This window comes from Eschrichtius robustus, chromosome 16, assembly GCF_028021215.1.
Source record: "Eschrichtius robustus isolate mEscRob2 chromosome 16, mEscRob2.pri, whole genome shotgun sequence".
Classification (NCBI taxonomy): Eukaryota; Metazoa; Chordata; class Mammalia; order Artiodactyla; family Eschrichtiidae; genus Eschrichtius; species Eschrichtius robustus.
This window is the reverse complement of record NC_090839.1, coordinates 26,566,195-26,589,332: the sequence shown is the minus strand read 5'-3', so window position 1 is coordinate 26,589,332 and position 23,138 is coordinate 26,566,195. Positions and strand designations below refer to the sequence as shown.

At 46.2% G+C, this 23,138-nt stretch overlaps 2 protein-coding genes across 6 annotated transcripts in view; both read left to right on the top strand.

Moving 5' to 3' along the window:
• Positions 1-2,025, top strand: part of DNMT3B (DNA methyltransferase 3 beta) — a 36,435-nt gene extending 34,410 nt beyond the window's left edge. For all 4 annotated transcript variants that reach the window (XM_068523782.1, XM_068523780.1, XM_068523781.1 and 1 more), the window contains one exon: positions 677-2,025. In XM_068523782.1, the coding sequence (XP_068379883.1) occupies positions 677-818 (142 nt within the window). In that variant the 3' untranslated portion in view covers positions 819-2,025. The remainder of the gene's footprint in view (positions 1-676) is intronic.
• A 5,238-nt stretch (positions 2,026-7,263) lies between these two features.
• Positions 7,264-23,138, top strand: part of MAPRE1 (microtubule associated protein RP/EB family member 1) — a 30,499-nt gene continuing 14,624 nt past the window's right edge. Inside the window, exons 1-2 of one of the 2 annotated variants that reach the window (XM_068565284.1) lie at positions 7,264-7,311; positions 12,119-12,242. In XM_068565284.1, the coding sequence (XP_068421385.1) occupies positions 12,122-12,242 (121 nt within the window). In that variant the 5' untranslated portion in view covers positions 7,264-7,311; positions 12,119-12,121. Of the gene's footprint in view, positions 7,346-12,118; positions 12,243-23,138 lie in introns of both variants that reach the window. The other variant, XM_068565283.1, reaches the window with a different exon arrangement.

The window sequence follows — 23,138 nt, the reverse complement described above, 5'->3', positions numbered from 1 at the left end:
TGGTATTAGATTGTAAACCTGGGAAAGAATGAGGTCAGTGTATCTGTAGCCTCTTCCCAGACCTGTGGTAGAATTCCATTCAGGAGGCTGTTGGTATATTTGGTTGCCATCTACCATTAAGTCCAGCTTGGCCCTTGATCCAGCAGTTTGCTTTGAAGAAAGAAAGAAAATGCAGGATGCTTCAGTTTACTCATGGTAAATTATCTGAGCATCTGATGATTGGAAATAAGGTCCATTTTGTGAGTGTCCTTATTCTTTACTAAGGCAATTGCCTAACTTCTGTCCTTGTGTGGTTTGAGGAGAGGTACGTTTCTGTCTGCTGGCTGGCTGGCTATCTTGGCATTCATTCATTTGAGAAAGGTCCACTGAGCACCATCTATGTGCCCGGAGCATTGTGCCAGTGTAGGGGCATGCACAAGACAGGTGCCCTCAGAGAGGGACCATGCCCTCATGACAGTCCTTTGTGCTGAAGAACTGGTGGGCCTGACCTCTGGGGGTCAAGAGAGGGCTCATGTGAAGGCCTGGTGGGCCTGGTGGAAGGGACGGGTCAAAGGTCAGGAAGAGCAGCGCCACGTTGGCTGCCAAGGCGAGGATCTCCCAGAGGCGTTAAGCACGCTGGAGGGGGCACATCTGACTCCCTGTGTTTTCACTCTGGTGCCCCCCTCCCCACCCCCAGGATCTTCGGCTTTCCCGTACACTACACAGATGTGTCCAACATGGGCCGTGTTGCCCGCCAGAAGCTGCTCGGGAGGTCCTGGAGTGTACCTGTCATCCGACACCTCTTCGCCCCCTTGAAGGACTACTTTGCCTGTGAATAGTACCCCAGGCACCAGGGCGTGTGGGCAGAGCCACGACCCAGGAGGTGCACCCAGGCTCTGCCCTTCCCAGCTCAGCTGTGTGGGGTCGGGCCGAGTACCTCGTCAGGAGCAGAGCTGCCTTGTCCCCTCCTGGCAGGGGGACCCCGAGGTGCCATCTCCTTGTGCACAATTCAGACCTGGCCGCTCGGAGCGGCCAAACACGGTGCTTATTTTGTCTTCTAAGATTTTAAAACTTGAAATAGGTAGTAAGATGGCTTTTTTTTCCCTCCTGGGTTTACCGCTCAGAGAAACGATGGCTAAGATACCAAAACCACAGTGCCGACAGCTCTCCGATACTCAGGTTAATGCTGAAAAATCACCCAAGACAGTTACTGCAAGACTTTAATTTTTTAAATGTCTGCAGCTCCTTGTTTCCAGGAGTGTGTGGCAGTAGACATGTAGCTAAGGGACCTTTTAAGGGCCTAGGATGGTTTCTTCTAGGGCTAGCAGAAGAGGACATGATGTCCATGTCTGTCTTGAATTTTCCCCGGCACGTTCCCCTGGCCTCAGTATAAAGGGCTGGGATCCGGGGCCCATTTAGAGTATTTTCCACAAGGATGGTGATTTCAGCCGGGATGACATCATCATCACTTTCAGGGCTATTTTTTTTCCCCATAAACCCAAGGGCAGGGCTACCCTTAGCTAAATCCCTCCCAGTGACTGCAATAGAACCCTCTGGAAGCTCAGGAAGGGGTGGGCTGGGTTATAAGCTGCCATATATTGTGTAGACAGGTATGGATTCTCACTGTCTTCTCCCCTTCCCCGTGTGAGGGGGGAGAAGGAGGAGGCTTAGGTAAGACGCCACCCCAGCCATCCCCCCACCCTCCAGACTACTCCGCAGGCACAGGTCCCCAGATTAGAAGTATGACACCCCAATTCCTTAGGCTTCTCTAAACTCAGCAGTGACAGCCAGGGGCAGAAGCACATTCCTCGCACTTTCCCCTCATCTAAGAGACTGCAGGGGGAAAACTGCAATAAAAGCTCGACCCTCCCTCCAGAGATTTTAAAGTCCTTTTTTATTCCATGATAAATCGATAAATCGTTTTTAGGGAGAATGGGAGGTCAGACAAGCTGCATTTCAGAAATGCTGTCGTAATGGTTTTTAACACCTTTTACTCTTCTTACTGGTGCTATTTTGTAGACTAAGGAACAATGTTGACAGGTTTTGTGGGAGGTTTTTTTATACACTTTTTTAAAAAATCTCAGACATCTATTTTTGTTTTAACATTTTCATATTTTTTTTTTTTTTGTAACTGGAGCCATGTAACAAAGTATGGGGAAAAATTGTGCCTTGTTTCAACAGTTTTGCTAATTTTTAGGCTGAAAGATGACAGATGCCTAGAGTTTACCTTATGTTGAATTAAAATCAGTATTTCTCTAACAGTCTGGTGTCCCTTTTGTTCTTTTGCAGGTCAGGTGGGTGGGGTATGTGAGGGCCTGGTTAAAGTGGAAAGGTGGGTGGTCGCAGTAGGTCATTCATTCAACAAGCCCAGTACATAAGTACCATGGTGGCCCCCAAATCTAGTGCCATGGTCCCCAAACTCCAATGTATCAGCGTTCCCTGGAAGGCTTGTTCAGTGGAGATTTCTGGGCCATTAAGTCTGGAGTGGAGCCTGAGAATTCCATGTTGCTGGTCCAAGAACCAATCTCGGCTAGTGAATGGGTTTCTAAACCTTGGTTCCCCAAACAAATAACTGGAGTGCTTGAGTTCATTTAAAGCCTTGATGTCTGGAACAGCCATCTCCAGATTATTACAGCTCTTGGGTAGCTGGTGAAGATGACTCAGGAATCCCAGGGCTGATCCTCCAGTTCCTTGTCCCTCTGTAGGCTTTCCCTGCACCTTGTTCCACTGCTCCCAAGTTGTCATATCACAGTTCAGCCACAGTCAGTGAGGGGACTTGTTGGGAGTGGCCCTTGGTCCGAGATTTTAACATAGCTGCCAGTGGCCCCAGCTCTTTGGGTGGAATGTGTATCTTGCTTAAGCTTAACATTGCAACTCCCTTCAGTAGTTCCATCTTAAAGTTCACCTGGGGCCACCCAGCCAGGTGTCCCAAGCCCAGAGCCCATCATGCCATAATCCTCATGTCTCACTATCTCTAACCATGGGTCAGGGCAAAGGAGCTGATTTCAATAGCTCTCCAGAGGTTAATATCGGTCAGCTGGTGCGTGCAGAGGGAGAAAGGTGTGTAAATGGGATGCACATAGTGTATCAATTGAGCCTCAGTTGGACTTGGCACCTCTGAACCTCAGTTTCTTCACATAAGATAGGTTATAATCATGGCCACATCCATGATTAGAGTTGTGGGCCTTAATAAGGCCAAGTTCAGAAAGGGTCTGGCCCAGAGTTGGAGAATGAGAAACCAGCTATTTTTTTAGGCACTGCTGGGCTAGGACAGCCCAGGTGCAAGTTGCCATGGTGAGACGATTGTCAATTGGCAAGCCAAGCCAGGCTGGCACTCTGCTCAGGTGTTCAGGCCCCAGGGGCCTTGGCCGCCCTATTAAGCCATCTTGTATACAGTGCTGCACCAAATGCCAGGACAGGATGAAGCAAAATAAACAGCCTCGGCCTCAAAACCCCAAGAGGAGATGAACTAGCTTGCCCTGTGAGGGGCCCCTGGGTGTCCTGGCCTACCTGTGGGCAGGCTAGCGGGGAGACCTTGTTGGGGCTGCTGGGGCAGTTCTCTGTGTTTTCTCAAGATGGGGGCCAGGTTTGGATTTCAGTGATCCCAGGTCTGGGGCCAAATGGAGAATGTAATGAAAATTCTGATCTTGGGGAAGTAGTTGGTTTGTACCACAAGTAGGCCTTTTCTGAAAAGGTCTTCCAGTTGCCTGGGGCTGTATCTGGGGTCTGGCATGTTGTGTCACTTGGGCAGGTGACCCTTGGAATTTTTCATCTCTATAAAAGTGGGGATCATAAATCCTACCTACTTCCTAGGGCTGCTGTGAATGTTCAAGGCTGTGATCTGGGTAAATTGCTTTGCCTGGTGCCTGGCATGTAGTAAGCCCTCACATGTATTAAATGGCATTGTGATAACGAAACCCATTAATCAATGCAGTGTTAATGACGGTGCTGGTAGTGATGGTAACATCCAATATTAATGTATTAAAGTCTTGAAAAGGAGGGACAGGTAATAATTCACCTAGGTGTTTCAAAGGAGCTGGGCTCAGATGCTAACTATAGCAACAGCATCTGGCGTTGAAACTGTGTCCATCACCCCCCTCCCCCCCATCATGTTGGGGTCCCCGTGCTCCTTGTTAGGGAGAGTTGATGGGGGTGGCTTTGGCAACCGGCACCCCAGAGACCTGTGGAAGGGGTCTCTCCTGGGGGTGCAGGGACTGACCTCTGGACAGTTCCATGGTTGTTTGGTGGGGGATCAGCACTAGACAGAGAGGGTGCCCCACTCTACCTCCGTCCCTCTGGTTTTCCAGCCAACTGCTTCTTGAGTGATTCTCTGTTCCAGGCCTGTGTTTCATCCTTGATTCCTCTCTGCAGCCAGACTGGATGCCTCTCCTGGCTTCACCCCCTCCTTATTTGTGGTCTTGGATGTGTTCCATAGCCACTCTGTGCCTCAGTTTATCCAGTGTAAAACGGAGATAATAACCTCATAAGGCTGATGTGTGGATCAAATGATTCAGTGTATGTGAAGCACATGCAGAGTGCTTGCGGGTAGTGAGTGCTGAGTAAACGGCAGCTGCTTTAATGTTTACTGTTAGAGAATCCTCCCAGCAACCCTGAAGTGAGGCAGTGATTACTGTGATCATAGGTAAGAGAACTGAGGCTCAGAAGTCTAACATACCCAAGGCCACACAGCCAGTGGCAAAGGAGGTGTAAGTTAGAATCTGTGCTGTGAATCCATTGGTCTCACCTGCATCTGTGTGTGTGTGTGTGTGTTTGGATCCTGAAATTACCTGCTGCCCTTTGCAGCCTATGGTACAATTTACCTTTCTTGCTTCCTTCCCTTCTTACTTTTTTCCAGCTTACCTTCCCTCCCTCCTTTCTGCCTTCTTTCCTCTCTTCCTTCTTTCTGTTTAACTTTATTACTGGAGTTGGGACTGCTTACTCTGTCTTTGCATGTGCTATTCTCTGCCTGGAACAGCCTTCTCCACTTTGCCAGACTGGTCCTCCAGTTCTCACCTCTTCCAGGAAGCCTCCTTTGCCTCCATTCTAGGCAGCATTAAGAGACATCCCCTAATCTGAGCCCTCCTTCCCTGTGGACAGATAGAAGAATCCATCTCAGCACAAAGCACTCTGTATTATCATTTCTTACTTTTGCAGTCCTCTCCTCCATGAGCTTGTGAGGTCCTCAAGGCAAATGAGACCTGACACCATTTTTTAGTTCAATAATCTTGTCATACATTTGGAAAACTCGGGTCTTGAAGTCATAGCTTTTTGTTTGTTTTGTTTTCGGAGAGGAGACTCACAATTTCTATCTGGGAAAATGAGATTACCTCATACTTTAAAACGGTAGCTTAGAGACGCATAGTAAAGTCTCCCAACTTTCACCTGCTGGATGGAAGTTCTTTTTTTCTGTTTACCCTCTGGCCTTTCTCAGTCAAAGCTTAATCTGACCCAGACAACCTTGGCTAACCTCCTCAGGGAGGAGGGTGGAGACTGAGGCGATCACGTGGCCCTCCCTCTTTGGCGAGCTGTCTCCTGGGAGGGTAGATGAGTTTTATTTCTGAGGCCCTTGCTCAGAAACCTGTGATGTCCTGTGTCTCTAGAACCATGTTCAAACTCTAGACTGGCACTTGAGGCTCTTCTTGACTTGGTTTTCATTCCCCACACCCATTCCTCCCCCACCCAAAATGGCTTTTAGGTACTGCTGACAACAATCAGTTGACAGTAATTGAATGTTGACATTAATCGAAAGGGACTTCGAAATCACTAACATTTATTGAACACATACTATGTGCTAGGAGTGGTCTAAGAACATTACACACATCATTTGATTCTAACTCCTAGCAGAGTCAGGATTTGAACCCAGGCCTGCTGGCTTTGCTACTTATGAAATTCACTGAAACTGTTGGAAACTTAATGTCCTTGTGTATAAGATGATAACACATTATATTGCCCAAATCACTTATGAATATCTTTACTCAATTATCCAGACTTCGTATCAATTCACTATAGTGCTAATATTACTACTACTGCTGTAATCGTATGGTTGCAGGGCTCTTTGCTGCATCCTCTTGTTTGTCTTTTCCTACCCTTACTCTTGTGCTGGGTTAACGTCTCATATTTTAGGGCAACTATCAACTCTGGAAAGCCTTCCCATACTGGTCAGGTGAGGTCAGGTCTCATGCTGCACTCTTGGAGCGCTGCATACCAGAGAGACTACCCAGCAGTATACTGGTGGTTAAAATATTGAAGTGCCTCCAAGCCAGTTGATAAATAGCTCCTGCCCCAGCTCCCCAACCTATTCTTCCCTGAACATCTCTCCAGGCCTCAGGGGAGGGAGAGACCCAGCCCAGAAGAGGCCTCCAGGACCCTACCTCTTGCAATGCAGGTGCCATCACTCCTGCCACAGCCTCCTCCTGCCTAACACTAAGTCTGGTTTGTAATTAAATAGTGATGTGTAATTAGTTACGTGCTTTGCTTTCCCTGCTGGACTGGAAACTTTAAGAGCTGAGAGGCTATGTCTGGTTCTTGGTCATCACCAAAATCCTAGGGCCTGATTGATCAGGGAAAATAAATATTTGTTGAACACAAGAATAAATGATATTTGGACAAGGAAACCAGCTAGAAACCTGGATCAGTCATTGTGATGCTGGGCAGCTGACCTCTCTGACCCTCAGTTTCCTCTTCTGTAAAGTGGGTGTAGTTCATTCTTTGAGCAAGTCTCTACTAAGAACCTATGTATCAGGCTCTGGGACACGGTGGGAACAGGATTGAGAAAAACCTTGCTTCCGTGGAACTTATGGAAAGGCAGACAATAAAGGCATAAACAAACAAGATGACTATACTAAGAAAAAAACGGATGATGAGATTATAGGGTCATTCTAGATAGAAGAGTCACAGAATGTGTCTCTGAGGTGACTTTTAAGTCCTTCCTCAAAGACCGTATTGATTTATTTTTTATCCAATAACTCATTTTTGTAGAAATTCATTGTAAAACCAATTTTTTTGGCTACTGGGGTGTAGAATTTGTAACTGGATCCCGCCTTCTAGGCGGAGTCACCCCGGCCCGAGGAGGGATCTCATTGGTTGCGGCAGACCACGCGGCTGCATTGCCCCGGCAGCCGGCGCCCCGCCCCTTGGGCACCCCAGCCGTCGATCAAGGGTCGGGCTCCGCCCCCAGTGCGCGGCTTAGTCCCTCTCTATAAAAGGAGCCGGCGGGCAATGATGAGCCTTTACGTCGGCGCGTAACGGGGGGGGGGTGCGTGTGAGGTCATCGCGCGGGCGGGCGGGCGGGGTCAGGCGGTTTGAACGAGACGAAGACGGAACCGGAGCCGGGTACGGTCAGCGGACGCGGTCCAGCCGAGAGCTGGTGAGCCGGCTAGCGGACACGGGGCGGCGGCCGGGGGCGGACGGGCGGGCCTCGGGGCGGGCAGAGCGCCGGCGGGTCCTGCGAGCGGTGCTCGGGCCGCTCCCCTCAGCGGTGCGGTTCGGGCCGGGTGGGGGAAGGGCGGGGCCGTGACCCGGCGCGCGCGGGCCAGGCTGGGGGGCGCGCGCTCTCCGCTCTGCCGGGGGGCGGGGCCTCGGGCCGGAAGTGGGGGCTGCCTCTCGGAGGCGTGGGGGCTTATGGGCCGCGGCCGAGGCGTGGAGCCCGGACGGCGGAGGCAGGAGGTTCCGGGGTGGCTGGGCCGGGTAGGGGGCGTGTGTGTGGTTGAAGTGGGTTCTGCTGGGAGGTCTGAGGACCCCCATTGTAGGAGACGGTGCTGCCTGATGATTAAGAGTTCGGGTTTTGGATTCATACCTGTATTGAATTCCCTGCTGTGCGATCTTGGGCAGGTGCTTTAACCTCTCTGGGCCTCAGTTTTCTCGTCCGTAAAACGGGGGACAAAGATACTACATGCAGAAAGCTCTCGTCGTGGTGCATAGCAAAAAAGCAAAAAGCATGCCAGCTCACTGGACTTCCTTCTTTCTTCATCGGTATTTGTTGAGCGTCCACTAGGTGCTAGGCACTGTGCTAAGCGCTGGCTATACACCCAGGAGCAGGAGGGCAAAGGCCTGCTTTCTAGGAATCTACATTATGGTGGGAAGACAGGAAATGAGAAAATTAATACCTGGAAAAGATAATTTTATATGCTCACTGGGAAGACAATATAACAAGGTGACATGAACAGTGCTTTTTCAGTCCCTGCTTCACAGCTGACCTGGGGTGCTGCAGGGCAGAGCTTGGCCTCTCCTCCATTTTGGGAATGAGACTCCGGAGGCCCATTGAAGGAAGGTGCACCGGGCCTGCCATCCACCTCTGTAATGAGGTATCTCTAAGAGTAGTAATAATAGCTGTTTGCTAATTGGGCACTTGCTGTGTGCCAGGTGTTGTGTGGCATTATATCATTTAATATTACACTGTCTCTAAGAGTTATTGTCTTCAGTTTACAAATTAGGGGACTGAGGCTCTGAGAGATGATTTGCTTTATGGTGTCCAGCAAGTGGCTGAATCCACATCTGTGACTCTTGAGTCCAGGCCCTTAACCTCTGTATTATGCTGCCTCCCTGAGGACCAGATCTAGAGGGCATGTTTCATCCAATGTGCCCTTTGCGGTGGTGTGTCAAAGTGTGTAGTGGTTTCTGGCACATAGGGAAGCTTAGGACATGCTGTGCTTTCACTCAGATTCTCATTTAATCCTCACCACCATCTTGTGATGAAGATATTGTTCATCTTTTACAGGTGAGCTCTTTGTGATCCGGAGAGGTGAAGTATTTACTTAGGGTCACATTGCTTTTTTTCTGGTGGCACCTTCCTCCCCCTCTTTCCATAGGGCTCAGTATGGTGCCTTGAAAGTAATAGGTGCTCATCAGCCATCAGTGAATCAAAGTGGGTTTGGGGGGCCTGCTAGGAGACCTGCTGAAGGAGAAGAGATACCTGGAGAGGCAAGGGGGAGCTTTTTTCAAGGCACTTGAAACCTGGATCAAGGAGCCTTTTAAGGGGGTGAGGTTTGCGTGGTGTTTGTGGGGTCTTCCATTGAGGCCAAGCAGTGGGATCCTTGTAGAGGAAGAGTGAGCTGTCGCTAGCTGTAGCTGATGCTCTGAGAATTGGGCTCTGTTCTGACTGCCCGGAAGAGCCAATTAAGTAGTTGAGTTAGTGGATGTTTACTGCACATCCACAGGGTGCCTAACCCCATGTATTTAGTGGTTGCAGAGTTTGCAAAGCACATGGGGCCAGGTATTAATGTACTGCTAATGAAAGAGTTTTGAATTATATGATGATGAAAGGCCATTAATGTTTTCTGAGCTGGGGTGTGGTCAGGAGACACACGTGGCTTAACCAGCTGCTTACATTTTATGGCAGCATGACACACACATTACCCGATGTATGTATGTATGAATGTCGCCAAAATAGATTACAAGTGCTCAGCCTGGGACCGTGGTGGTTTTTGTTTGGATGTGTCTCGCCTTGGTACCTGATAATAGCATTTTTTTTTTTTTTTGATAATAGCATTTTGCACACAGTATGCATTTCATTTATTCATTCATTTGGGGATTTTAAACAGAGGAGACACTTGGTCTTATTTTTGATTCAGAAGATTCTCCTTGGCTGCTGTGTAAAAACAGTCTGAGTTAGAGACTAATTTGATGGCTGTTGTGGTGGATGGAGATGAGAGATGGTGGTGGCAGGTCTCAGGCACTGTTTTTGGTGCTGGAGATAGGAGGATGAGTGAGACAAGGTCCCTCCCCGCCCTGGCGCTTTTGTTTGTTTAATACCAAACCATTTTTTGTGCATTATCTCATTTAAACCTCACCTCACCCTTTTCAGATAGGTAGCATTAACTCACAAGATAACTGAGGTATATTGAAGTTAAGTAACTTGCCCAAGGTCATACAACTAATGAGTGACAGCCTCATGTTCAAACCCAGGCTTCAAATACTCAGCTCTTGGTATGGAGCAAATTGCCTACCGGTCCAGATCTCATCCGGGAATTATTCAGAAATGAAGAGGTAATGACAGTTGCAGAGGTTTGAATGAAGTGCTGTGGGATTAATTTCCCAGTGGAGTCAGGAACTAAATTGTGTTGGCTCCTTGTATAACGTGGTTTTCTCACTTAAGTTTAAGTAATAGTGTTGATAGTTTGCTTTCTGAAAAAAGTTTACACAGACACATTTTTCTGTCTCCTGCCAGCCTGAAAACAGGTAGCATTTACTGAGCCCGTCGTGTGCAAGGCAGTGTGCCAAGTGCTGTGGGGGATGGGGGAATGTGGGATGTGAGGGCACAGACCTGCCAAGTCATTTATCTCTCTAGACCGCAGTCACCTCTGTTCATAAAAAGGGGATTGGATGGGAGATCTTCGTCTTCCGGCTCTCACATTCTGTAGCTGTGACTTGTGAGGTGTGCAGGAGACACGTGGGAAGTCTAGCTAGTCGCTAGGTGAAGGAATGAAGTGCCACAAGAGAGCATGGCGACCCATGGTGGTTCCAAATTTGCTCTGAGTTTTTTTCCTCCTGTTGGTCATATTGATGTCATATGAAACAAGGAAAATAACAAGTGTCAAGGTCATCGTGAAATTTAATATTTTATAGTCATGTGTCCTCATGGTAATTGCCCATGGATTTCATTTAGATCTGGATACACCTGCCCTTATCTCGTATTGCTTGAGTCTTCCCTTCCCACTGTCTGTTCTCCACCAGCTGTCAGGGTGATCTTTTTCTTTTTTTCTTTTTTCTTTTTTCTTTTTTTTTAGCCACACTGTGCCACACGGCCTGTGGGATCTTAGTTCCCCGACCAGGGATCGAACCCGTGCCCCTGGCAGTGGAAGCATGGCATCGTAACCACTGGTCTGCCAGGGAAGTCCCAGGGTGATTTTTTCAAACTTAAACGAGAGTGTGATTCTACCCCACTTAAATCCCCACAATGGATTCCTTAACAGTTAAAGAATAAAATCTAAATTCCTCATCACGGCCTGCAGAGTCCTAACAGGATCTGGCTTCTTCACTTCTTTTCCCACTTCTGTTCCTGCTATCCCTTCTGCTCACTGGGCTGAAGGCACCCTTCTTCCACATCTCCGCGGGGTTGCCTCCTTCTGATTCTTAAGCTCAAACATCCACTCCGAGAAGCTTTCCCTGACCACATTCCCCTCCACCCTCATTGCGTAAATGGTCGCGTGAAATGACATTTGTTTGTGTATGTGGTCAGTGTCAGACTTGTACTAGAAAGTGAGCTTCCTATGGACAGGCAACTTGTCTTTCCTGCATATCTGTTTCCCTGTCCCTAGAACAGTGCTTGGTAAACATTTTCAGTTAATGTGTTTCTCTGTGCTTGTTGTTTTGAATTGGAAAGCCTGGCAGAAAGGTGAGGGGCAGATTTTCTTGGGGAGGGGAAAGAATGTGGGTGATGGGGCCGGGCAGACTTGGCTGCCAGTTCCTAGGGCTTCTGTGCTGCACCTTTTTCCTTATCTGTAAAATGAGGAGAATAAAGTGAGCCTTGCAGCAAGTTGTTGGGTTAAGTGACAAGTGTCTGCTAAGCTCCTGGTGCTTAGTAGGCCCTCAGATGCCCTGTCTTCAGGAGGCTCAGCAGAGAATTGGTACTAAGGTCTCTTCACTGTGAGGTCATTTGCCAACACCTTGTAGTACTTAGGTTATTGAAAAGGTTATTTACTTTTTTGATTATAAAAGTGGACATAGTCTTTAAAGAAAATTTGGAAAACTTCATAGTGGAAAATATAAAGAGAAATTAATACAAAAGCCCACCATCTGAAGAAAACTGGTGTAAACATTTTGATAAGTTAGTGGATAAACTTGGATTGACGTTTTCTAAGCAGAGAACATTTTTGCTTGTGCATCAGCCTCCCTTCATAAAACACTTAATCATTCCTTTACTTAGTGTTTTTTGTAGCTTAAAATTTTATACCAATCACATTAAAATGGGGCTTGAATTTTAGGCTGGCTGATGTTGGGCAGTTCATTTCAGGTCGTGTTTATTCATGGAAATCCAGGCTCGTGGCTGGAATCCTAGTGTCTCTGGTTTGGCCTGTTGGTGAAGAAGGTGAGGCTTATAAATTGAGTGTCCCCACAGGTCTGCTCTGGTGACTCCAGGAAATGCTTGCTCCTTCTTGCTGCCCAATAACACGAGTCCTTCTCTTTTCCTCACATGCTATAGAAGATGGCAGTGAATGTGTATTCAACGTCGGTCACCAGTGATAACCTCAGTCGACATGACATGCTGGCCTGGATCAATGAGTCTCTGCAGTTGAATCTGACAAAGATTGAACAGTTGTGCTCAGGTAAGAGAAATCAGTCGGCCCCTTTTCCAGGAAAGCCTGCGGGTCCTTCAGGGATGCACAGGCCCATATCTGATTGCAAAAGGTGCAGGTTCAGGTTCTGTGTTGGGGCTGCCCCGTTTCTTTCAGCTCTGCCCTGGTTCCACTTCTGAGAGGAACTGTGCTTAAAAAGAGTGTGCTTTGTTCTGACCTGTGTGTCCACCGTCTCCCGCTGTAGAGGCTCCATTCTGAGGCCTGCAGCTTAGTCCCAGCTTCTCCATCTGCACTGTTGTGCATCCAAATTTGAAGTGACTTATTTAAGGACAATAATTGTAATTGTTCTAGTTCTATATTAGTTTATCAGTGGTGTTTCTTTTTTTTAAAAATTATTTATTTATTTATTTATTTTTGGTTGCATTGGGTCTTTGTTGCTGCGTGTGGGCTTTTCTCTAGTTGTGGCGAGTGGGGGCTACTCTTCGTTGCGGTGCACAGGCTTCTCATTGCAGTGGCTTCTCTTGTTGCGGAGCACAGGCTCTAGGCACGCAGGCTTCAGTAATTATGGCACGTGGGCTCAGTAGTTGTGGCTCACGGGCTCTAGAGCGCAGGCTCAGTAGTTGTGGTGCACGGGCTTAGTTGCTCCACCGCATGTGGGATCTTCCCGGACCAGGGTTCGAACCCATGTCCCCTGCATTGGCAGGCACGTTCTTAACCACTGTGCCACCAGGGAAGCCCTCAGTGGCATTTCTTATTCCCAAGTAGCACAAGCCCAAACTCGGGCAAGTTTGCCATTTTAGCCACAACTTTATTGACCTACTGTTTACTAAGAATCCGGCAGAGAGGTAATGATTTAAAACAAGAACAAAAACATGTTCTGTTTCTGTCTATACTAATTGTATAACCTTTAGAAAACTAGAGAGAAGAAAATAAAAAATGCTGGTCGTTTCATTTAGAGAAAGCCACTGCTTGGGTGTTTTCTGTGCTCACATATATTTGTATATATTCCAGCTTTTTTTCACTTAACATTAAATTGTGGATATTCTCTAGTGTCTTTCACTGTCTTGGAAATAATTACATTTAATGGCTGTATACTATTTCTTTCTGTAGATATGGTGGAGTTTAATATCTTCCCAATTTTTGGACATTTAGGTTATTTCCAACTTTTCTTTCTTTTTTCTTTTTATAATTCTCAGCTTTTTTTTTTAATTTCTTTTTTTTTAATATATATTTACTATTTTTAAAAAATTATTTGTTTATTTATTTATTTTTGGCTGTGTTGGGTCTTTGTTTCTGTGCGAGGGCTTCCTCTAGTTGCGGCAAGCGGGGGCCACTCTTCATTGCGATGCGCGGGCCTCTCACTATCGCGGCCTCTCTTGTTGCGGAGCACGGGCTCCAGGCACGCAGGCTCAGTAGTTGTGGCTCACGGCCCCAGTTGCTCCACAGCGTGTGGGATCTTCCCAGACCAGGGCTCAAACCTGTGTCCCCTGCGCTGGCAGGCAGATTCTCAACCACTGCTCCACCAGGGAAACCCTCTTTTTTTAAAAATAAATCTATTTATTTATTTATTTTTGGTGGAGTTGGGTCTTAGTTGTGGCACGTGGGGTTTTTTTTTTTTTTGTTATTAAGTTTTGTAAACTTTCAGATGATTGTAGAAATGTACAGGCATACCTCGTTTTTTTGTTGTTTTTGTTTTGGTTTTTTCTTAAATTTATTTACATTTATTTATTTATTTAGCTGCGTCGGGTCTTAGTTGCAGCACGTGGGCTCTTTGCGGCACACAGGCTTCTCTAGTTGCGGCGCGGGATCAGTAGTTGTGGCGTGTGGGCTTAGTTGCCCAGCAGCACGTGGGATCTTAGTTCCCCGACCAGGAATCGAACCCGTGTCCCCTGAATTGGAAGGTGGATTCTTTTTGTTTTTTTTTGGCTGCGTTGGGTCTTCATTGCTGCACGTGGGCTTTCACTAGTTGTGTCGAGCCAGTGCTACTCTTTGTTGCAGTGCGTGGGCTTCTCATTGTGGCTTCTCTTGTTGTGGAGCACAGGCTCTAGGTGCGCGGGCTTCAGTAGTAGTGGCATGCAGTCTCAGTAGTGGCACACGGGCTTAGTTGCTCTGCGGCATGTGAGATCTTTCTGGACCAGGGGTCGAACCTGTGTCATTGGCAGGTAGATTCTTAACCACTACGCCACCAGAGAAGTCCCTGGAAGGCGGATTCTTAACCACTGGACCACCAGGGAAGTGCCAACGGATCTTTAGTTGTGGCATGTGAACTCTTAGTTGTGGCATGTGGGATTTCGTTCCCTGACCAGGGCTCGAACCTGGGCCCCCTGCATTGGGAGCACGGAGTCTTAGCCACTGGACCACCAGGGAAATCCCTCCCCTGTGAGATTTAATCTCAGTTTTATAGATAGTCAGACAGGCTCGATGTGAAGTTGTACAGTGAGACAGAGTTGCCCAGGAGTCATGCTTATTAAACATCAGTTGCTTTGTTAGTCGTAGGCACTGGCTGTTAGTCTTAGATCCGTGCTGCTTTCCCCCTACTTTCTGTTAATTTCCTCAGTTTCACTGCCACATCCCCATTTGTTGGAGGCTTTTAAAGCACTTGTTTGCCTTGTGATTAATGGGGGGGGGATGAGGTCATCTTAGTGTTCATTGGAGCCAGCTTTTTCACCAGCAGTTTCTCCCTAAAAATTACCTCTTTCTATTATAAATATGCTCCAAGATGTATTTCACTTAGTTAATTCAAAAATGAGATCTCTTTTCACATGTAGATAAGTTGTATATGTGCTGATCTGGCTTCAGATTTGTCTCAGACAGGGAGCTGTCATGAGTAGTCAGGACTGGGCATGAAGAGACTTCAGTCTGCACTGAGCCATGTGACTTTGGACGAGCCCCATAACTTTTTTAAAAAAATTATTTTATTCTTATTTATTTATTTTTATTTCTTGGCTGCTCCATGCAGCATGTGGGATCTTAGTTCCCCAACCAGGGATTGAACCCACACCCCCTGCATTGGAACCACGGAGTCTTAACCACTGGACCACCAGGGAAGTCCCGAGTCCCATAATGTTCTGGTTCCTCATCTATAAACTGGGGTAGTAGGATCTGGTTCACCTTTTGTGCTGTTGTGAGGCTTACCTGTAAAAATAGCTCTCAGATACTGATTCTGCACCAGACCCTTGAGGTGAACCTAGGTCTCTCAAGGGGCAGGACACATTCTCGTTTTACACAGGAGGAGACTGCACGGGGCACAGCTTAGACGTTATAGAGCCTGATTTTGAACCCAGGATCTTTCTGACCACACAGCCTGTACTCTTTTCTGCTGTATACATGCTCTGTCTTTTTAAAAGAAGCATTTGGAGGAGAGTTGAACAAATGTAAATTACATATTATCAATTATAGTGATATTGTCTCATTAAAAATCTGTGAAGAGTTTCAACTTTGCCTGCTGCCTGCCATTTTTCGTATCCTAGATAAAGGGCTTTTCCCCAGTATAATGTGCAGAATACTTCTTTTTTTTTTAAAATTAATTAATTTATTTTTGGCTGTGTTGGGTCTTCGTTGCTGCACGCAGCCTTTCTTGTTGCAGCGAGCGGGAGCTACTCTTCGTTGCGGTGAGTGGGCTTCTCGTTGTGGTGGCTTCTCTTGTTGTGGAGCATGGGCTTTAGGCATGTGGGCTTCAGTAGTTGTGGCACGTGGGCTCAGTAGTTGTGGCTCATGGGCTCTAGAGCACAGGCTCAGTAGTTGTGGTGCACGGGCTTAGTTGCTCTGTGGCATGTGGGTTCTTCCCAGACCAGGGCTCGAACCCGTGTCTCCTGCGTTGGCAGGTGGATTCTTAATCACCAGGGAAGTCCCAGTGCAGAATACTTATGCACGTGATTTATAAACAAACTTCTGTTCACAGCTAGTTCACCTTTTGAGAGCCGTGTGGGACTTTTCTCAGAGTATGTAGAAGGTTGTGTTGTGTTTCACATTGGTCTTTAGGAAATGGGGTCTCAGCTTCAAGTATGAGACCAAACAGGATGAGCCGCAGACACTGTGTCCCCGAAAAAGGTCTGCTGCCTGGGGATTGGAGTCAGAGAGAAAATGAGGCTCCTCAGATCCTTGTGTTTACTGAAGCCCGAGGAGAATCCGAGTGACGTTTAACACTGGAGCCTGGTCCCTCCTGGTCTTACCTCTTATGAGCAGGGGGTCATGCAGATCAGAATTCTCTACCAAGCCCAAGCTTTGAAAGGTAGGAATAGGTTTTTCCCTTGAGAGGGCAAAGCTCTGAGGTCCTACACTACTCATGTGCTGGCTGCCTGTGAAATGGCTGAGTTTTATCAGCATTGTGGGCTCCCTGCCTCCAACAGTGAAGTGAGCCATTGCTTGGCTCTTGTAGTGAGATAAGGTGAGGATGACTTTCAGTGATAGAGCTGGCCGCTTGTTTCAAGATTCATTACATTCCATAGTCTCTCTGTTTTGGAGAGTTAGTCAAGTATTTTGAAAAGATAGTCATCAAGGAAAAAACCCTGATCACAGAGAAAGATTCTGATGGGATCGATTGTGTCAGAAGGGGGATGCTGAAAAAAAAAGGGAGTTCCCTGGTGGCCTAGTGGTTAGGATTCTAGGCTTTCACTGCCATGGCCTGGGTTCAATCCCTGGTTGGGGAGCTGAGATCCTGCAAGCCAGGAGGTGTGGCCCAAAAGAAGGGGTGGGGGTGGGGGTGCCATTTGCTTTCCATTCCTCTCTTCCTTCGATTCCAGTCCACGATCAGGCCCCTTTGCGCTTTTCCAAGGGCCCAGCATGGTGCTCTGAACATGTCAGGTGGCCCTCACTGAATGTTCTCGGATCCCCCTTCCTTGCCTTCTCCCCTCCATCCTGGCCTCCTTCACAGTTCTGTGCTGTACAGAGTAGGAGAGGTGTTCAGATGCTCCCAGGCAAAAGCTAGGTTTCCTTTTTTCTTAGCTCATTGTGGGGCCCTGCCAGCCCTCGAGTTGATATAAACTAGCTTGTCAGTCTTGCTCCCAGAGCTGCTCTGAGAGTGAGACCAGGAGCCTGACCAGGCCTCACCCACTTTGTTTTCTCCTCAAGTTGGCTCCCTTTTCCAGACACTCCATTTTGGGCCATAATTCCACCATTCTTCTAGTGTCGCAGGCCTGAGAATCATCTTTTTAGGCTAACTCACAAAGTTCTCTGTGTCTTCTGCAGGGTCTTTTGCTGTAACCCCTTCTCAGTTTGCAGGCTGCTGCCATAGTGGCCTCCTAACAGGGCCCTACGTTCCCTGCAGGCTCCCCTCCCCCACTCTTCTTTTATTGTATCAGATAGTCTGCAGCCTTCAAAGAGACCATTTTTTATTGTCACTTCTCTGCTCAAGGAAGTATCTCTTTAAATTTTTTTGCCTAATTCTTCAAGTACCTCATGGTGTTAATTAAAGCAAGAGACAAGAAACTTATTTTCTTCTGATTATAAGTAATTAGGTCTTCTTCATAGAAACATTAAGAAGAAAACCATAATCTGCTGTATTGTCACAAGTGATAGTCATTGTTATCTTTTAGCTGTGTTTTTTCCCCCTAATTAAGGTTTTATTTATTGAACTCTTACTATAGGCCAGGCACTTTCTAAAGTGCTTTACCTATATAACCTCGGCGTGGGGGGGTGGGGGGGAGGTAAGGACTGTCATCCCCATTTTATAGATAGAGAAACTGAGACAGAGAAGTTAAACAGCTTGCCCAAGGTTACTCATTTTAGCTGTACATTCAGTATTTTCTATAATTTAAAAACATAATTGACATACTTTTTGAATAACTGAAAGTCTCAAATGGTTTGAAATTCAAAAGGAACAAAAAAACAGTGAAAAGTCTCCCTGTGAAAAGTAAGCCCATCTACTAGCCACCCAGTTCCCCAACCCAGAAGTAACCAGTGTTATCAGCTGGGTGGCCTCCAGAGAGAGTGTATACAAGCAGAAACATCCATCTGTCTGTATTTTGTGTGTGTATTCTCTTTCCCCCCTTTTACACAAGTGGTAGTGTTTAATTGCACTGGACACTCTGGAGAGTGTTCCATATCCATGTAGCAGGTGCCACTTTCTTTTCTTTTATGGCTGTGTAGTACCATAATTTCCTTGGATCAGTCCCCTATTAATGGACATTTAGTTTGTTTCCAGTCTATTGCTATTACAGACTGTTGCAGTAAGTAACAAATACAAGCACACAATGTTGTACGGTTTTCTTTCTTGCTTTTAAAATTAAAATAGGATTATGTTTCAGTTGTTAAAATGTCTCAAGGCCGACTTTTAATATCTGCATTAATGACTCCTCACAGCCTTCTATTTCCAAATTTTATTCATCCTTTAAGATGACTTAAGCCTCATCTACTTCCAAAAGTCTGAACACTTTTACATTTAATAGAGTGTTTCCTATGTGTAAAACTTTGAGGACTCTTAATCTAGAGTTTTCTGATAGGAAGGCATCTATCCTTTTTTTTTTTTTGGCCGTGACAGAGCATGTGGGATCTTAATTCCCTGACCAGGGATCGAACCCATGCCCCCTGCATTGGAAGTGCAGAGTCCTAACCTCTGGACCGCCAGGGAAGTCCTGAAAGGCATCTATCCTGTGTAGAATATTGACTTCAGCTTTCATCTAATTCTCCAAGGGACCCTTGACCCAAAAGGGTTGAGAGCCAGTGCACTTGAGATATTGCAGGCTTTTGGAGAAGGGGCTGCATTGTGCCCTTGTGTGTTCTTTGCTAGTAGCACAGATCCTGGTAGAATGGGGCTGTGGCAGTCAGCAGAGACTTGGTGGTTGGTGCCATGACACAGTTGGTCCAACCCTAAGTCTGTCTGCATTTTCCAGCCACAGATTTTACATGGACCTGTTCTCCTGCCCCAGATCATTGGGACAGCAGCCATGTAAGAGGGGTCCTCTTCTTCTTCCTTTTTTTTTAAAAATTTATTTATTTTTGGCTGCATTGGGTTGTCGTTGCTGCACGTGGGCTTTCTCTAGTTGTGGCGAGTGGGGGGGCTACTTTTCGTTGAGGTGGGTGAGCTTCTCATTGCGGTGGCTTCTTTTGTTGCGGAGCATGGGCTCTAGGCGTGCAGGCTTCAGTAGTTGTGGCTCGCGGGCTCAGTAGTTGTGGCTTGCAGGCTCTAGAGCATAGGCTCAGTAGTTGTGGTGCACGGGCTTAATTGCTCTGAGGCATGTGGGATCTTCCCGGACCAGGGATTGAACCCGCATCCCCGGCATTGGCAGGTGGATTCCCAACCACTGCACCACCAAGGAAGACCTGAGGGGTCCTCTTCTTACCCTGCTTATGTTGCCAGCCTTTGTTATTAAGGCAGAGACTGGAAGGAAAGCCCCTTTTAACCTCTTCTGAAACAAGCTGAGACATCTACAGGCCAGGAGTTTTGAGCCCTTTTGTAAAAAAGCAGCTGACAGACTTCTTTGTAAAAAACATTTACCTTCTTTTTTTGTGTTCTGATTATAAAAGTAATATTCATTGTAGTACATAATTAATATTTTAAAAATAGAATGTATTCAGTACCAGTCCCCAGATATGGCCACTGTTCAATCATTTTTGATCTATAAAACAATAACTTTGTATGGTTTAATCTAATACATTGTGTTTTCTATTTTTTAATATTATTTATTTAAGTTATTTATTTTTGGCTGTGTCAGGTCTTAGTTGTGGCACACGGGATCTTCGTTAAGACACTCGGCATCTTTCCTTGCATTGTGCGGGCGTCTCTCTAGTTGTGGCATGCGGGCTCTCTCGTTGAGGCACACAAGCTTAGTAGTTGTGGCTAATGGGCTTAGTTGCCCCGTGGCATGTGGGATCTTAGTTGCCTGAGCAGGGATTGAACCCACGTCCACTGCATTGGAAGGTGGATTCTTTACCACTGGACCACCAGGGAAGTCTCCACATTGTGTTTTCTTCTAGTCTTTTTTTTTTTCTATGCATATATATTAAGATGGATATTTTTACATATATGAAGACATTTTATAGATATGTTTTTGTATCTTGCTTTTTCTTGTAATATTAAATCTTGAGCTTTTCCCCCCACAATTTTAAAAAAATGTGCTTTGGGGCTTCCCTGGTGGCGCAGTGGTTGAGAATCTGCCTGCCAATGCAGGGGACACAGGTTCAAGCCCTGGTCTGGGAAGATCCCACATGCCGCGGGGCGACTGGGTCCGTGAGCCACAACTACTAAGCCTGCGCGTCTGGAGCCTGTGCTCCGCAACAAGAGAGGCTGCGATAGTGAGAGGCCCGCGCACCGCGATGAAGAGTGGCCCCCGCTCGCCGCAACTAGAGAAACGAAGACCCAACACAGCCAAAATAATAAATAAATAAATAAATAAATAAATAAAAAGAGTTCTATAAAAAAAAAAAAGTGCTTTGAATGCTTGCATAATATTCTCTTAGGTGATGGTGTGCAGATTATGTAATTGATTGCTCCTACTTTGGGACATATAGGTTGCTTCCATTTTTTACTCTTGTAAATAAAGTTACACAAGTTTCATGTGTAAATCTTTGCTGTATTTTTTTAAAATTGGTATTACTTTATTAAATTCACTTTTTTTTTTTTTTTGCTGCACTGGTGGCTTGTGGGATCTTAGTTCCCTGACCAGGGATTGAACCCAGGCCCTTGGCAGTGAAAGTGCAGAGTCCTAACCAGTGGACTGCCAGGCTATATTTTTTAAAAAAATCATTTCCTTAGGTTGGCTCCCCATGTGTTTATCAGCTGCTTACATTTTTTTGTGTGAATTGTCCAGTTGATTTGTCTATTTTTAGTGGGGTCTCAGTGTTTTTCTTTGTTAACTCTGTTTCAGTCAGAGTGTAGCAGCATGGTATACCAGTTTCTTCCCTGATTCAGGAAATGCTTCTTTATTCCAGGGTAGGGTGTTCTAATATGGTGTATAATGACATGGAAAAGAGCAATGGACAGGGAGTCAGGATACCTGGGGTCTGGTTCTAAGCTTGGTCTCTTGCCTCTGTAGTCTTTGGCTACAGTTTTTGGTCCTCAGTTTTTACATTTATAATGGCTATAAGGATTCTTCATCTCTAAAATAAAAGCAACATTCTTCAAGCAGGTTTTTTCTGAGAAGCAGATGACTGCTGTTTTGAATGGAAAGTCCCACGAATGGCCTGAGAATTTAGTAAATGCACATTATTTTGCTGGTTCAGAAAGAATATCTTTCATGTGTAAAGCAGTGCTGTGGGTATAGATGCTTAATAGATTATCTTCTGTGTGTGTGTGTGTGTTTTAAGTTGATTTGTATGCATCAGGATCCAAACCAGATCTGTACATTGCAATTGGTAAATTATGACTTTTAAATTTCCTTTATTTTACTTACTTATTTTTGGCTGCGTAGTCTTCGCTGCTCCAAGCAGGCTTTCGCTAGTTGCGGCGACTGGGGGCTACTCTTCTTTGCGGTGCACAGGCTTCTCACTGCGGTGAGAAGCTACTTTTCGTTGAGGTGGGTGAGCTTCTCATTGCGGTGGCTTCTCTTGTTGCGGAGCACGGGCTCTAGGTGCACAGGCTTCAGTAGTTGTGGCGCCTGGGCTTCAGTAATTGTGGCTCGTGGGCTCTAGAGTGCAGGCTCAGTAGTTGTGGTGCATGGGCTTAGTTGCTTTTGCGGCATGTGGGATCTTTCCGGACCAGGGATCGAACCCGTGTCCCCTGCATTGGCAGGCGGACTCCCAACCACTGCGCCACCAGGGAAGCCCAGTGCCTCCATTTTAAAAAGCATAAATATTGCTAATTCATTGCCTGGTACATAATTCCCACAGTATATTTCTGTTGGATGAGTAAATAAATCAGCCACCTCAAGAATCAGGCTTTTGGGCTTCCCTGGAGCAACTAAGCCCGCTTGCCACAACTGCTGAAGCCCATGCTCCGCAACAAGAGAAGCCACCACAATGGGGAGCCCGCACATAGCAACGAAGACCCAGAGCAGCCAAAAATAAATAAATGAATTTATTAAAAAAAAAAAAAAAATCAGGCTTTCACTTTCTGGTGCTCCTTTCTACTAAGCATGTCACTCAGGTCATTGAAGTGCTTCTGCTTTCTTTGTATCTTTCCAAAAATAATGATAATGGCACTGTTTATGCCAGATCTGGCAGGGAGCCAATTTGGCCTGATGTAAAATAAGTTGAATATGCGTATTAAGGCGGCCTCGTTCTGCACAACACCTATTGCTTAGTCGCTGGATTTCTTGTCTCCTTTCCTGAAAGGGCAGTAAGTGCACATGAAGCCTGCCCTGTATTAGGAGAGTGTATTTTGGTAGGCATTAGAGAAGTAACGTTCCTGGAAATATTAAGTGCCAAGAAAACACTTTTGGGGGTGGTGATGGATAAAAATGGGCAAATGGAGGAAGGAGTGAAATTGGGGAGCAAATGGGATGAAATATATGCAATAATTTCTTATAGTGGCCTTTAAAATTGAAAAAATTTAAATGGAGGAACACAAAAATGTCTTCTGTTCAACTTTGTTTATAAAATGATAGGTAAGTTTATTTAGAGATGTAAAAAGCTCAGGGAGGCAAACATCTTAGAAAAAACTTTTTTTTTAAACCTGTGTCAGAGGATGGATCTTTGAAATACTGGGGAAATCCCTCCTCCCGCTGACATTCATTTTTCTTTGTAGTTGTCATTTTTTTTTTTTTTTTAAAGAATCACTTTACTTTTTAAAAAAAAATTATTTATTTATTTATTTATGGCTGTGTTGGGTCTTCGTTTCTGTGTGAGGGCTTTCTCCAGTTGCGTAAAGTGGGGGCCACTCTTCATCACGGTGCGCGGGCCTCTCATTCACGCGGCCTCTCTTGTTGCGGAGCACAGACTCCAGACGCGCAGGCTCAGTAATCGTGGCTCACGGGCCTAGTTGCTCCGCGGCATGTGGGATCTTCCCAGACTAGGGCTCGAACCGGTGTCCCCTGCATTGGCAGGCAGACT